The 16820-nt window shown below is 39.3% G+C and overlaps 1 protein-coding gene across 1 annotated transcript in view; it reads right to left on the bottom strand.

Annotated features, from left to right (window-relative positions):
• Positions 1-16820, bottom strand: part of NPEPPS (aminopeptidase puromycin sensitive) — a 108708-nt gene continuing 91888 nt past the window's right edge. The window contains exons 12-18 of the mRNA XM_012659858.1: positions 15581-15827; positions 10417-10559; positions 9898-9954; positions 5033-5140; positions 4366-4521; positions 4047-4094; positions 1-1508 (exon numbers count right to left, since the gene is read on the bottom strand). Of these exons, the coding sequence (XP_012515312.1) occupies positions 1356-1508; positions 4047-4094; positions 4366-4521; positions 5033-5140; positions 9898-9954; positions 10417-10559; positions 15581-15827 (912 nt within the window). The 3' untranslated portion in view covers positions 1-1355. The remainder of the gene's footprint in view (positions 1509-4046; positions 4095-4365; positions 4522-5032; positions 5141-9897; positions 9955-10416; positions 10560-15580; positions 15828-16820) is intronic.

Genomic DNA, 16820 nt, shown 5'->3' with positions numbered 1-16820 from the left:
TCAATTTCACATTGACATTTTTATTAACGCCAACTGTTTTTTAATTATTATTTTTTTAAAACAATAGCACAAAAATGTTTCAAGGAAGCAATCTCACAATCTGATGACCTTCTGAAATACAGTTAAGCCACACCAAATATGAATTTCTGTTAATAACACAAAAAAATTTTTAAAGAAAAACAAAAGGAAAAAGAAAGAAAAAAAAGGTAGGGAAAGAGGAAGGGAACGAGATTTGCAGCTAAAACTCACTGGATAGGTGAGGCTTGTTAGTAGGATATACCGTTGAAGCAAAGTGTGGCGCACACAGGCTTACAGTCTTTTTAAACCAGTTACCACTACTGTATAGGCCCTGCAGCAGTTACCACTGACTTCTTACACACACAAAATGAACCAGGAGCCAGCATGATACTGTCATGAAGATGTTCAATAGTTGGCTTGTTAGACAACTAAGACCATTTTTAGCAGAGTAAATCCTTCAGAAAGCCCTGGCTGAAGATCTTTTTATTTCTGTTGTCTCACCTATATGTATTTCAGGGTTCCTAAAAGTCATCTTTAAAAAGAAAAAAAATAATGTATATCAATTTCTCTTATTTAATGTGGCTCTGAAAGATGTTTCCTTATTATTTATCTCTAAGAAGGACACCGGGGATGACAGTTGAGGGTTGAACTAAAGGGAGGAAAAAACACAGAACAGGGCAGTTTTTTTTTTAAATCTTTTTTTTGGGGGGAAGGAGGGACCAAGGGGTCACACAGAGGGGAAGGCAAGAGGCAAGGAGGAAAAAACTACAATCCTTGGTACAGATTGAGTTATGCAGGAAAATATATCTTCCTGGTCAGTCCCCATGCCAAAAAACAACCCATTTGGAATTATGCACAGACTCTGACTATGTTATACCAGCTATCAGCCTTTTGTATTTAACCATTCCCAGCAATGGGCAATACCCTTGGCTTGCAGGGTGCTTGCAGAACCCTCTTCACAAAAATCCTCTTCACCCAGAAGCCTCTAGTTTCCTTTTCGTAGGTTATAAAAACAGAATATCTGTCATTAACAGGAGAGTGTTAAATACTTTTAACCACTGACAAGGCTTCAGAAAGTTTCACAGTTTTGTTATGCTCTATTTATTACTATCATATTTACATTTTTATTTATTTATTTTTTTGCTGAATTGCTGATTTTCCATTTTCAATAAAATTTAATTCTGGAGTGTGAGCAGGAACCAGTTAACTACATTCATTGTCCAACCCCCACTGGTTTGAAAGAAGACTCCAAATTCTTGGCATATTAATCAGCTGTTCGCTAGCTCCACCTTGTCCCTGTAGCGAAGCAGCAGAACGCAGCGGGCCATGCCCGGGGTTCACACTGGGGGTGGTGAGGCCTTTCGCTGAAGGAGGTACTGGTGGATGCTGTCAGCATCTCGCTTTAGCCAAGCAGCATTCAGCAGGATATTTTCACAACACTGCTGGATGGTACGCTCAGCTGACGGAGCTGGGTGACTCTCGAAGAAAGCCTGGTATAAAACAATCCAGAATGTCAGGTCATTAGTGGCAATGGTAAGAAGTTAATATCATAGATTATGAGAAAATACCCACTGCACTATATAAAGGATTCATAAGCCTCAGTCATGAGAATTTACCACTGCCACCCTTAGGCTAAAAGAAAACAAGCAACTCCTTGGATGGACCTGCATGAAGTAATTCTCCCCCAAATATATGCTTAAAACCTAATCAAAAGTTAACAGTAAAGAGACAGAACCTACTGCCTTTAGACGAATTGTGTAGTGATTAATTTAGGCTTCGGACTCAGACTTGGGGCTTGAATCTAGGCTTGGTCACACACTAGCCTGTGACTTTTGAGCAGCGGTCCCCAACCTTTTTATTATTTATTTAATTTTTAAAAAATTTGCTCATCTTCTCTGTATCGTTCCAATTTTAGTATATATGCTGTGAAGCAAGCATGGTCCCTAACCTTTTTGACACCAGGGACCGGTTTTGTGGGAGACAGTTTTTCCACAGATGTTGGGGTGGGGAGGGGGCCACCTTGCCTCCACCTGAGATCATCAGGTGTTGGATTCTCATGGGGAGTGCTGCAACCTGGATCCCTTAAATATGCAGTTTCGTGCTCCTGTGAGGGTCTGATGCCCCTGCTGATCTCAGGCGAGGAGGCTTGGGCGGTGATACGAGCGATGGGGAGCTGCTGTGGGTGCCACTAGCCTGATGCCAGTCCACAGCCCAGCGGTTGGGGACCACAGACTTACAGTTTAACTGCTCTACTCATCTATGAGAAAATACTTATTCCAGAAGATTAAGGAGACAACACATATAAACATTTGGCAAAATACCTGGCACAGAAGAATTTAAGGACTAATTAATTTGTAAGGGATGATGAAACTAAGAAGTTTAAATTGCTTCTATATACTAATAATTTAATACTCCATAGTCTCACATTTTTCATAGAATAAAACTTTCTGAGTTCATAATTTATCACAATATTTATTAAAACTTGAATAAACTATTTTCTAATGAAGTACACCTGGATTCATAGACAACCAAAGCAACTCTTAAATACCAACTGGCAAAATGATGGGGCCATTCCTTTTAACTTGTCACCATAGGTGTGAAAGAGAATGACTAATTCATCAGATTAAGTCTAGACCTTTTAGAAATCAATAACCTTATTTACACAAATGACAGTGGCTCCTGCTCCAAGGCTCCTATCATGGTTGGGTTTTTCAGGGCCTCAGTTAGATACAAGTCTTTTTCCAGTTATCTCAATAAGTAATACCAACATTTACATACCAGACACCTGGGAATTATCCTTCACTCTTTTTTCTTCCTTTCCCAGGTATGTTCACAACACAGAGAAGCTACTCAATAAATATTGTTGAATTAAAGATGAACAAAATCAAGCCTGTGAAGCTCTTTCATTACTACATCTCCTCTACTACCCTTCCCTGCCTTACTCTAACCTCCTCTATCATTCTTGCTGGAGAGTTACCTTCCCGACATCATCTCTTCCCCATTCCAAACTGTTCTCTACTTGCAGCCAGACTGAAATTTTTATAACACATATCAGATCAACTCACTCTCTTGTTTATAAACCATTTGGGGGTTTTCCACTCTTAAGAAATTCTTCATATGGCCTACAAGGGTCTAGCTCCTACATATCTTACCAGCCTCAGTTTGGTCACTACCTTGTTCCAAAAACCTGTTATGTGTTTCTCCTTCATAGTACTTATTAACTTTATAATAATTGTTTAAATTAAATGAAGGCAGAGACCAAGACTTTCACTGTTTTCTCAAGAAGATCTGAAATCTTAAAACTTATTCCTAACAATGGCTCATAGAGTGAACCAAACTATATTATAGCTCTTAGAACTTCCAAATTCATACTTGATAACCTGCTTGCTTTCAAGAACGTGAAAGTGAAAGTATCATTTAAAAAATACTTAGCGGTTAAATGCAATGGAAGGCTTAAAGTTAGGATTTCCATAATCAATGTAGATTTGTTCCTCAAATGCTGAACATTACCCGGTTCAGATCCATACCCAAACTCATTATCAACCTTTTAAGGCCTAAGGGGAATGTCACTACATAATCATCTAATCTCATTTTACATACAACAGACGTACAAAAGTTATTAGAAAGGGAAAAAGAACTAATATCAAGAGGCTACACTGTTCCAGCCCCATCATGTTACTTAATCTAAACAACAGTCTTATCATCAGCCCATTTTACAGACAAGGACACAGGCTCATGGGGTAAAAAAACTTACTCAGAGATCACAGCTAATGTGGGGCAGAGCACAGATTTACACCCAGGTAAACTGACTCTAGGCTTCATATTCTTTGAACATACTTCAATGCCTTCAAAGACAATCCCAACTCTCAATTCTTCAGACATTACAAAGATTCAATCTAGGCTGTCTTTCTCCAAGTAAAAACACGGAGACACTAAAGTACGTTATCCCAACACTATATGATTATACCTAGGTTAGCGTTTTTACTTACTAGATTGAAAAGTGAAAAAGTAAACAATACGTTCCTTACCTTAACCTCTCCAGCCATTTTATCAACTGCAAATCCCTCAACTGACAGCTGAAAAACAATGATTTTAAATAGTAAGTGAAACTAAAAGAGGCTAGGAACAAACTTCCATTTACCCTAAAAACAGATCATTATATTCTCTTCCAACTTCAGTTTGTTATAAAGGGTATAGGATGGGGGATGGAGAAGCCCTTAAAGCCAATAACTATATAAGAAAACTCTTAAAGAGCAGAGACCATAATCTATGGGTACAGTGAATCATTGGTGTCACTCAATAATATCCATTATTAGCAAGCTACTCAAAATAAAAATTTTCACATACCTTTATTAGTCTGGATATTAAGAATCCTCCCTGGTATCGATTATAAAGTTCTTCCCAGTTGTCCTTTATGAATTTCCAAGCAGCTTTCCTCCCATGCTTGCTGCCTCCAGCTACTCCACCAATTACGGATACAGTGTCCTGTGGACGTACCTCTTCCTAAAAAGAGAAAGAGAACTAAGTCTAATGTATCCAAAACATCTTTCAGTTCTTGCAAGTGCAACATACTGTTGAGATACTCAAGTAACCACATTGAAAACATTTAATTCCTTGTTTTAGGAATAATGGGTACCTGAAGCTTCCAGCAAAGAGGACGATGTTTAACCTAAAAATCAACTGAGAATGAGACAGGCACAAATAGGCTTCTCAGCAGATACTTGCTTGGGAGCTTATAGGGTAAACAGAGGAAGAGACAAAAAGTAGGCAAAGGGATAAGTCAGTTTCCCAGTTTTCAAAGTTCTCGTTCTGGAGAGAGAATTTGTTTCCTCTTCCAATTCTCACCACTAGTGGGAGGTAACAGAAGTCAGTAATACAAACTGATGCCACTTTTCCTCCAAGAGGAAGCCTCAGTCCAGGGTTAAGGCAGATCAAGAGGATACTGAATCAAAGACACTTGCCACAGATCAATGGGTACCAATTCCCTCTAAAAGCAGTTTTCATTGTAACTTACTGAAAGTGCAAACGTGAGGACTTTTTGAATCAGGTCAGGCAAAAGAGTAGCCCCAAGGACTCTTTCAATTCGGTTTTTCTCTTCTTGCATATCTGCTTGTTTATGAAGCTATGGGAAAAAAAAATAAAGATAGAGATAGTTAACTTTCCCTTGGAAGTTCTATATATGTTTATATGAACTTCTCTCTAATAGGGTGAAACTTCCACTCTACATTCCCACTGGGTAAGACTAGCAGGGTATTAAATCAATACTTTTCAAGATGCCTGGCAAAGGCAATATGTGTAACCTAAACATTTGTCCCCCCTTAATATGCTGGGGGGAAAAGAAAAGATGCCTGGGCACTAAATTTGTCATTTGCCATTACAGTTATGTAAGTCATTAGATATAAGTGCTCACTAGATGAACAGCCTGTCATCAGTTCTGAGCAGTTTAATACCAAGATCTAAAGGTAAATGTGTTGTGGCCAAATTCTTTATTTCACTGATATCTGGCTAATATTCTCTGTTAAATGAACAAGCTAATCATTACTCATCTTATACCATTAAAGATCATCAATTTAATATATAATAGTGAAAAACTGAAAATAATGTAAACATCTAACAGTTGAATACTATATTGTTTACTTATTTAAAAAATGCATTATTGAAAGATATATATATATTTTTAAGATCTAGGGTCTCGCTCAGTTGCCCAGGCTGGAATGCAGTGGCATGATCATAGGTCACTATAACCTGAAACTCCTGGGCTCAAGCAATCCTGCCTCAGCCTCCTGAGAAGCTGGGACTACAGGTGTGCACCACCTATAGATGGGGGGGGGGGGGGTTCTCACTATGTGGCCCAGGCTGGTCTTGAACTCCTGGCCTAAGCAATCCTCCCACCTAGGCCTGGGATTACAGGTGTGAACTATCTTGCCTGGCCTGAAAGTTTATTTTAAAGAATATTTCATGGTTTGGTACTAAGTTTTTCAAGAAAAAAGAAGAAGAATATTTCAGCTGGGTGTGGTGGCTCAATGAGAGACAAAGCAGAATGATCCTAAATTTTAAAAACTTAATATGAAAGGGGAGAAATAACCTGAAAATACATCAAAATGGTAATATTAATTTAATGATGGTCTATGATCAGTGGGAGTAACCATCTTCACTTTCTTTTTTGAGACAGAGTCTCGCTCTGTTGCCCCAGGTGAAGTACAGTGGCATCATCATAGCTCACGGCAACCTCAAATTCCTGGGCCCAAGCAATCCTCCTGCCTTAACCTCCCAAGTAGCTGGGACTGCAGGCGTGGGCCATGACGCCCAGCTAATTTTTCTATTTTTAGTAGAGACAGGGTCTTGCTCTTGCTCAGGCTGGTCTCGAATTCCCGTGCTCAAGTAACCTTCTCGCCTCGGCCTCCCAGAGTGCTGGGATTACAGGTGTGAGCCACCACACCCAGCTGCATCTTCACATTTTTTAACAGCAAAAGCAGCACATACTGAATGCAGAATATTAGAAAGATAAAGTAACATAAAGAAAAAATAAAATTACTGTATGTATATTACCAAACCTGGAATGAGATTATATATGCTATTTTTGTGACCTGCTTTTTAAATTACAGGTAAGTTTTTTCTTGTCTTTAAATCTTCCATAGTGAATATATAAAATCTTTTTCTCATAACCAGAAACAAAATTTTAAAAATTAGAACTACAAACTTCTAAGAGATACCTTTCCAACACAACTTAATTTACAGATTCTCTTGACTTTTTCTCCACCTTAAGATTTAACACTGACCAGTGTCTGGAGACCCCATCATAGCTCCCAGTTTCCTCTTCCTTTCCTTGGGCTCTTTTGAACAGCAGTGTGGTAAAATAAGAAGTCAGGAGATATAGGTTCTAGTCCCAGTTTGGCCTCTAACTAGCTATGTGATTTTGACTAAGTCCTTAATCTCTCCAGGTCTCAGTTTCCCCATCTGTAAAATAAGGGGGGTGGACAGATGATTTCTAAAGTCCTTTTTAGTTTCAATATTTATAGTCTGAACTCAGGCTTTCAAAGAAGCATTTTTCCCCAAAAAAGAACCTGTTATGCTAGTCCACTAGATGGCATTCTAATACCACCTTCCAAATATACAGGCTGTCCCAAAAGTTGCCATACATAGGGAAAATGGGAAATTGTACCTAAATGTACCTTTATTTACAAAATATTACAAATTTTTTCCTTTATAGTCTTATTTTACATTTTGTAATGAATATTTTATAAAAATATTTGTAAAAAAAAGACTACAGAGGAAAAATTTTGTAAAATTTTATAATGAATATTTTGTAAATAAAGGTACATTTAGCTACAATTTCCCATTTTCCCTATGTATGGTGACTTTTGGGACACCCTGTACTATGAATTAATTTTTTTTTTAATTTGCTTCATTATTCCTGAATTACTTTCAGAAACCAATTCTCATCTCTTACCAAATGGTTTATTTTTTTCTTTTCTTTTCTCTTTTTTTTTTTTTTTGATACAGGGTCTTGCTCTGTTGCCCAGGCTAGAGTGCAGTGGCATCATCATAACTCACTGCAACCCCAAATTCCTGGGCTCAAGTGATCTGCCTGCCTCAGGCTTCTAAGTAGCTGGGACTATAGGCACATGCCACCATGTCTAGCTAATTTTTCTATTTTTTGTAAAGATGGAATCTTGCTATGTTGCCCAGGCTCCAAATGGTTTCTTTTTTCCTTTTTTTTTTTGGAGACAGAGTCTTGCGCTGTCACCCTGGGTACAGTGCAGTGGTGTCATTGTAGCTCACTGCAACCTCAAACTCCTGGGTTCAAGTGATCCTCTTGCCTCAGCCTCCTGAGTAGCTGGGACTATAGGTGTAATACCACCACATCTGGTTAATTTTTCTATTTTTTGTAGAGATGGGGTATCTTGCCTCAGCCTCCTGAGTAGCTGGGACTACAGGTGTAATACCACCACATCCGGTTAATTTTTCTATTTTTTGTAGAGATGGGGTCTCTTGCTCAGGCTGGCCTTGAACTCCTGACCTCAACATTTCTTTTTAGACTGGTAATTGCATGGACAGGGACTGGAGACAGCCCTTGTTCCACAGTATTACTGTTGATTCAAACTTTCAAACAGATTGCTGCCATTGTAAGGGCATGGAAAGTTTTATCTACATTTTGTCTAAGCCAGAGTTTAATTATATGCCAGTTACCCTGGGAAAACTAGAGAAACTATGAAGGCAAGTGAGTTAATTTCCTGTCCATTCATAAGGGACCCTGGCACAGCTCAAACCCTTGAGACACCTGATCATCTAACTTTTTTTTTTTTTTTGAGATAGGGTTTTGCTCTGTTGCCAGAGCTAGAGTACAGTGGCATCATCATAGCTCACTGCAGCCTCAAACTCCTGGGCTCAAGTGATCTTCCCACCTCAGCCTCCTGAGTAGCTGGGACTACACGCATGCGCCACCATGCCTGGCTAATTTTTCTATTTTTTGTAGAGACATGGTTTCCGTGTATTTCCCAGGCTGGTCTCAAACTCCTGGCCTCAAGCGATCCTCCTGCCTCAGCCTCCCAAAGTGCTCAGATTACAGGCATGAGACACGGCGCCCAGTCTATCTATCCCTTTTCTAAGAACAGAAACAAACCTTTTGCTTAAAATGGGCAAAACCCCAAGTAAGTTTACACTGAAGATAAAATTTTAAAGAACTTGACTTGTTAATAAAAACGAACACTCATTTCAGTGTTAAGATTTAAGATGCATAACGTTGTAAGTAAAAAAAAGCAGTGAACAATAGGCTGAGAGCAGTTGTGTTTGCCTGTAATCCCAGTAATTTGGAAGGCAGAGACAGTAGGATCACTTGAGACCAGGAGTTTTTGTTTTTTTTTTTTTTGGAGACAGAGTCTCACTGTGTTGCCCTGGCTAGAGTGGCGTGGCGTCAGCCTAGCTCACAGCAACCTCAAACTCCTGAGCTCAAGGGATCCTCCTGCCTCAGCCTCCCGAGTAGCTGGGACTACAGGCATGCGCCACCATGCCCGGCTAATTTTTTCTAGGTATTTTTAGTTGTCCAATTAATTTCTTTCTAATTTTAGTAGAGACGGGGTCTCGCTCTTGCTCAGGCTGGTCTTGAACTCCTGAGCTCAAACAATCCGCCCGCCTCGGCCTCCCAGAGAGCTAGGATTACAGGCGTGAGCCACCGCGCCCGGCGAGACCAGGAGTTTGAGACCAGTCTGGGCAATATAGTGAGACCCCATCTATACAAAAATTTTTTAAAAAATTAGCTGGGTGTGGTGCTGTACACTTGTAGTCCCAGCTACTCAGAAGGCTGAGGCAGGAGGATCGTTTGAGCCCAGGAGTTTCAGGTTGTAGTGAGCTATGATTGTGCCACTGCACTCCAGCCTATCTCAGTCAGTCAGTCAAAAGTCATCTGACATTTCACTACTTTTTTTTTTAAGAGACAGGGTCTTGGCACTGTCACTCAGGCTGGAGTGCAATGGTGCAATCATAGCTCACTGCAGCCTTGAACTCCTGGGTTCAAGCGATCCTCCTGCCTCAGCCTTTTGAGAAACTGGGACTACAGGCATGAGCCACTGTGCCTAGTAATTTTTTCATTTTTCTAGAGACAAGGTCTCACTATGTTGCCCAGGCTGGTCTCGAACTGTTGGCCTCAAGCAATCCTCCCACCTTGGCCTGCTGAGTGGCTCAGATTATAGGCATGAGCCACTGTGCCTAGTTTGACACCATATTGATAGTATACATCAACAGACATTATATATTTCTCCATAGTTTCTTAATATGCATATATTTTTTTGGCCAGGATTTTTTTTTAACCATTTAAAGCTATACTCTGTGTCTGTTCAAGTTCAAATTCAGGAAATGGGAGCCTTTTGCAAATATACTCACTTTGAGCATAATGTCTAAGGTAGTGCCATCACCGTGCTTCAAAACAGTCAGATAGACCTACAAAGGAATATAGGAATAAAAAAGAAGTCATTTGATTAAATTTATCTTGTTTTAAATAGTCTAATGTTAAGAAAAGAAAGAAAACAAGTAAAAAAAAAATTGTAAATAGTCATGTATTCATGTTATATACCAATTGTGGTAAGGAGCTAACAGCCCCGTAAACAACCACAAAGGTAGATGACGTGTTGTAACAGCCACCACACTAGCTCTCCCAGGGGAACGTACACAGCTAATCACCTTTCAGCACTGCAGTGCTGACTGAGAAACTTTAAACAAATGAGAAGCTGGCTACAAACCAGCTGGCATATACTGAAGACCAAATGGCATATATTAAAATAGAGTCAGACATGGTTTGTGGGTCGGTTCTTAGGTCAGTTTTGGTTACTATTAAAAAAGTTCCACACTTTACAGAATAATGCAGTCACCTATAAATCAAAGGAATTTATTATGAAAACCTACAGGACTCCTCAGATCAGCAGAGAGAATCTGTTTTCCTTCCACGTGGTCCTTAAACCGACGACGGGCTTCTTCTAATGTTGCCTTATGTCCCGCTTTTCCTAGTTTTCCCAGAACCAAGCCCCTCAGGAGTGCATCTAGATGACCTGATTGAGAAGTAAAAGAGACATAGGACTACTTAAAAAGCCTATTTTTGCAAATTTGCCTCCTGGATATTTTATAATTGTGTTCTACCAAGTCTATGGTCTTGAACAAACACAACCAATTACCTTAATACTTAAGAGAACACTTGACTTAAATTTATCAAATCATAAGAGTCAAATGCTAAACAGACTAGGCAAGCAAATAAATTTGCTGACTTTGTCTACAGTCACAAATGCCAACTATCCAATTTACTAAATGTTTACTCAGTCTAGTTAATTACACTAACAATTATGTGCAAAAGAACAGGCTTAGATCATGCAGTTTTGACCTAAGGTTCAAAGAAAGACCATATGTGGAATTAGCATGCTCTGTGTACAATAAATTGAAATCTTAGATTTTAAAAATCAAAATCTGGGCCGGTCACGGTGGCTCACGCCTGTAATCCTAGCTCTTTGGGAGGCCGAGGCGGGCGGATTGTTTGAGCTCAGGAGTTCAAAACCAGCCTGAGCAAGAGCGAGACCCCGTCTCTACTAAAAATAGAAAGAAATTAATTGGACAACTAAAAATACCTAGAAAAAATTAGCCGGGCATGGTGGCGCATGCCTGTAGTCCCAGCTACTCGGGAGGCTGAGGCAGGAGGATCGCTTGAGCCCAGGAGTTTGAGGTTGCTGTGAGCTAGGATGACGCCACGGCACTCTAGCCCAGGCAGCACAGTGAGACTCTGTCTCAAAAAAAAAAAAATCAAAATCTGATGGATCTGTTCCTCCAAAGATACCCGAATGGTCAATAAGCACATAAAAAAGTGTTCAACATCATTAATCATTAGGGAAATGCAGATCAAAACCACAATGAGATACCATTTCATATCTGCTGTGATGGCTATAATCAAAAAGACAGTATCAGGTGTTGACAAGGATGTGGAGAAACTGGAAGCCTCGACGCTGCTTGTAAAAATATAAAATGGTGCAGCCACTTAGAAAAACAGTCTGGCAGCTCCTCAAAAGGTTCATCAGAGTTATCATATAACCTACCAATTTCACTCGTAGGTATATATATTCAAAAGAAATGAAAGCATATGTCTACACAAAAACTTGTACACAAATGTGCACAGAATTCATAATAGCCAAAAAGTGGAACCAATCCAAATGTCAATCAACTGTCGAACAGATAAACAAATGCAGTATATGTACACAATGAAATATTATTCAGCCATAAAAAGGAATGAAGTATTGATACATGCTATGACATGGATGAACCTTGAAAACATTATAGCAAGTGAAAGAGGCCAGACACAAAAGGCCACATATTGTATGATTCCATTTATATGAAGTGCCCAGAATAGGCAAACCCATGAAATAGAAAGTAGATTTGTGGTTGCCAATAAATGGAGAGTCACTGCCAATGGGCTTCTTTTGGGGATGAAGAAATTGTTCTGGAATTAGAAAGTGGTGATGGTTGGACAACCTTGTGAACATACCAAAAACAGTGAAATTATATACATTAAAAGGGTAAATTTTATGGTATGTGGATTATATCTCAAAAAAAGTTAACATTAGTACACAAATCTGATGGACTGCAACAGTACAATGGACAAATACAATGTAATATATTCATACAATGAAATATTAATATTGCTCAGAAATAGAAAGGAACGAACAACCTGGATGTACTTCAAAAACATGATGCTGAGAGAAGCTAGTTATAAGAACAGAACACATATGATTCTATTTATATAAAGTAGAAGAGACAATATTAATCTAGGGTAAAAGAAGTCAGAATAGTGTTTGCCTATGTGGGGTGGGTAGAGGAGGCTCAAGCAGCAGGGACTGATTGGGAAGGGGCCTGAGGAAACCTTCTGGGTGATAAAATGTATGCATTTGTCAAAACTCATCAAACTTTAACATTTAAATTATGTGTTCCTATATTTAAATAACTCAATAAAAAATACTTTTTTCTTGGGTAGAAGACGGGGTTTTAGTATGTTGCCTAAACTGGTCTTCAATTCCTGGGCTCAAGCCATCCTCCCGCCTTGGCCTCCCCATTGGGATTAAAGGCATGAGCTACCATGCCCAGCCAATAAAAAATATTTTTAAGAAAACCATAGGAGATCAACAGATAACACAACTGCACATTGTTGTGATGAATCTTAGAAGAACTAATTTATAACTCTGGCTCTGGTACTAACTTGGTCTGTGATGCGAGGCAATGTTTTATCATTTTGATATGTTTGATTCTCCCACCTGTATAGCTAGCAAACTAATGCCATTTTCCCTATATTATAAAGGTGTTTTTGGACTCAAAAGGTTTCACATATTATCATCATGAAAGAAAAGTGCAACGTCCACTAAATTAGCTGCATTACCTCAAGTGGCAGGGACTGACTGTCCATATAATATACTATGTCCATATACCTCCCTCCTGTTTTGTTACTATGACTCTGTGAGTCTATCTAAAGCCAATTCCTTAACTTCTACACTAGATCCCAACTCTTCTTTTTTTTTGAGATAGAGTCTCACTGTGTTGCCCGGGCTAGAGTGCTGTGGCGTCATCCTAGCTCACAGCAACCTCAAACTCCTGGGCTCAAGCGATCCTTCTGCCTCAGCCTCCCGAGTAGCTGGGACTACAGGCACACTTTTAGTTGTCCGAGTAATTTCTTTCTATTTTTAGTAGAGACGGGGTCTCGCTCTTGCTCAGGCTGGTTTCGAACTCCTGAGCTCAAACAATCCGCCCGCCTCGGCCTCCCAGAGTGCTAGGATTACAGGCGTGAGCCACCGCACCCGGCCTCTGGCTAATTTTTTCTATGTATTTTTAGTTGTCCAATTAATTTCTTTCTATTTTTAGTAGAGACGGGGTCTCGCTCTTGCTCAGGCTGGTTTCGAACTCCTGAGCTCAGACAATCCACCCGCCTCGGCCTCCCAGAGAGCTAGCCAACTCTTCTTGATTGTTTAGCTGTCACTCCAGTAATAAAGCTTCTCTCTCACAACTTGAATTTTTCCATTACTACTGTATTATTTTCATCGGGAGAAAAATGTTATAAAATCTTCTGACTTAAAAAAAAAAAAAAAATTCCTTCCCTGACTCCACATCTCCTTCAAGTCTACCGTCCCTTTTCTCTGATCTTCTTTCCAAAAGTGGATAACCCACTATTGTTCCCCACCAATCCATAAAACTTAAGTGCAATATCAATTCTCCTTCATTATTTTGCTTGGCTTAGAGCAACATTTGACACAGCTGATCACACTCCCTTTGCCTCAATCTCCTGTTTCTTTAAGTTCTGGGACAACCCTCACCCTCCTGGCTCTCCTCCTACCTCACTGGCCAGTCAGTCTCCTTTGGCAATTCTTCCCCTTTGACCCAATCTCTGGATCCTGGACTCCCCCTAAAACCCAGTCCTCAGACCTCTTTTCTCCTATACTGCCCGTAAGTGATCCCATCCAGTTTTATTGCTGTAAATATTATCTATACGCTCTCATGACTCCCAAATATATTTATCTGGCCTGGACCTCTAGGCATGACACTCTCCACTTAGATGTTTAAAAGGACCTCAAATTTAACATTCCCCAAACCAAACTCCTGATTCCCTTTTGCAAACAATCCTGCTTCTACAGCAGTCTTCCATATCCCTGTACATGGTAACGTCATTCTTCCATTCCACAGGCCAAAATTTGATGACTCCTCTCTCTCCACAAGACTGTCAGTCCCCCGCCAAATAGTTTCAATTCTACCTTCAAAACAGACTTTACCCCTGTAAGTGCTAGTTCCAACTAGCACCTCAACTGGATTACTGAAATAACCTTCTAAATGGTCTCCCTGATTCCTCTCTTACCTCCCTTCAGTCTGTTCTTCCCACAGCCAAGTAGATCAAATCATGTTCCTCTGCCCTAGACTCTCAAATTAGCATTTCATATCACTAAATGTAAAAGGCAAAAACTTCTTACTATAGCCCATAGGTTCTATTGGATCTGATCTGCTTCCCATTCCCTCCTCTCCCTCATTTATCTGTCCCAACCTTACTAGCCTTTTCTTGGGTTACTCCCTGAATATCCCAAGCATGCTCCTGCCTCAGGTCTTTTGTACTTACTGTTCCCTCTGCCTGGGCCATTTTTCCTCTATGTATCTTCGTAGCTCTCTCCTTCAGGTCTCTGTATGTGCTCAAATATCACCCTATTAAAGATGGTTTCCCCAAACACTTTCTATAAAATAATAGCCTAGTACTCCTTATCTACCTTACCCAACAACTTTATTTTTCTTAATGATACTTGCTGCCACCTAGAACATTATATATTTGTTTGCTGTGTCTCTCACTAGAATGTAAGCCACACAGGACAATGTTTTGTTTGCTGCTGTATCACCGGCCCCTAGAATAGTATATGGCATTTATGAGCTGCATAAATATTTGTTGAATCAATGAAGGAAAGACACATAGCATTGCTACTATTCTTATTTCAAAAGACTTTCAGATTAAGACCAGTCAGGAGGAAAGCCACCTTTAGTTACCAGTAGATGTTGGAAAATAATTATATTTAAAGCCTTCAAATCACCATTCCCAACATTTAAATGATAGCAAAAAGAGTAAATATATGGTTACAGAAATAATCGTGGAGGAGAGAACACATATAGAAAGCAAATAATTTCCTTAATTCAGAAAGCTAGCCCCTGTATCTCTTAGCACCTTTACAAGTTGTACATAAGGTACCTGTTATTTATAGTAACAATAAATAAAATAATCCAAAATTTGCTTTTAACTTTTCTTGACTATAAATGGGCCTTTGGAACTCTGTAAAAGACTTTTATTTCCACAATTGTACACAAATTATATTTAGCAATAAATACACATAACCACTACTGTTTCTATGTTGGTGAGCCATATACCTTCACCAGCAGGCTTAAAAGACTTAATTTCTGGCTAGCTGAATTTATAGTAACATCCAGTTGATACAAAGATGATGCTAATGATATTGTTCACCACATAAAAAAGTACCAATTTCTGACTGAATCTTTCCCCATTCAGTACATCCATTACCTTCTCCAGGTTTGGGGTCCCAGCCCAGTCTCTCCCCTATAGGTGAAAAGACATCTTTCACAAACTCCTGGATTTCCTCATAGAAGTCTGTGTGGGACAAGAGAGTTGAGAGAATCCCCAGGTTACAGCTCAGGTCGCTCCATACAGTATAATTGGGCTCATTCACAAAAGCCTCCATGACTTTTAGAACCTCTACAGTGCTAATGATTCCAGCTCGAGCCTGGGACAGGAAAAAACATAAATTAACCTAGTCTTCAAACAAAACAAAACAAAAAAACACAAGCATGCATTTTCATCATTATCTACTGCTAGCAGTATCTTTGGTTTAAGGAAATGGGACTATATAAACTCAGAAGAAGATTACTGGAATAAAAATCCTACACTGACAACAGTCCTTATTTATTCCTTTGCTATTTATAAAGAACAATTTTTTAAAAAATTATACTAAAATCCCACAATTTGAGAGCAACAACAAAAAACTAGTTAACTTCCAATTTCTACTCAGTTTCTGGGGCCTTGGCTTTGTTTTTGTTTTAAAATTTTTCACACTTTCAGGAAAGTTGCAAAAATAGTTGGGGCTTTGGTTTTTGACAGAGGTTCTTTCAAAGCTGGACCTGCAAACTGTGTCAACTTAAGCCTCCCCTTTACTTATTTCTGAAACACAAACTGGAAGGCACTACAAATTCAAAGTCCTTTTAGAACTAATAGAGTTAGGAAAAAGAACTTCTGTTATAGCAGCCAACTGCACAAACAGCCCACTCTCCTGGGACAGGTCTCTCTCAGCAATAAGATCAGCAAATGTGAAGTTTTGTGCATCATGCTAATCTGTGTTTATACAAAGGAGGAACCAAAACCAGTGACTGCAGAGGGGAGATAAAATTTCAAGTCCAATTAAAGGAACACTAGGAGGAATATGACAATTTTATCATAGTAAAAGATATCTAGAAATTACCTAACCTTGTTGGAATCATAAAGATAATACTACTAATTGCTGCTTTAAATCCTTTCTGGAACAAAGCCAAATATAAATATAATTCTAAAGCTAATGGACTATAATTTGAGTAATAATGAATGTTAAGAAATTCTAGCTTTCCCAGCAAAGTACAACTACTATTTTAGGAAAACATAAAATCATACTGAATCAATTATTAAAAGAAAAAACCAGGCCGGGCACAGTGGCTCATGCCTATAATCCCAGCACTCTGGGAGGCCGAGGCGGGAGGATTGTTTGAGCTCAGGA

Source organism: Propithecus coquereli, unplaced genomic scaffold, assembly GCF_000956105.1.
Source record: "Propithecus coquereli isolate 6110/MARCELLA unplaced genomic scaffold, Pcoq_1.0 Scaffold119, whole genome shotgun sequence".
Lineage (NCBI taxonomy): Eukaryota > Metazoa > Chordata > Mammalia > Primates > Indriidae > Propithecus > Propithecus coquereli.
This window is presented reverse-complemented; position numbering and strand designations above follow the sequence as displayed.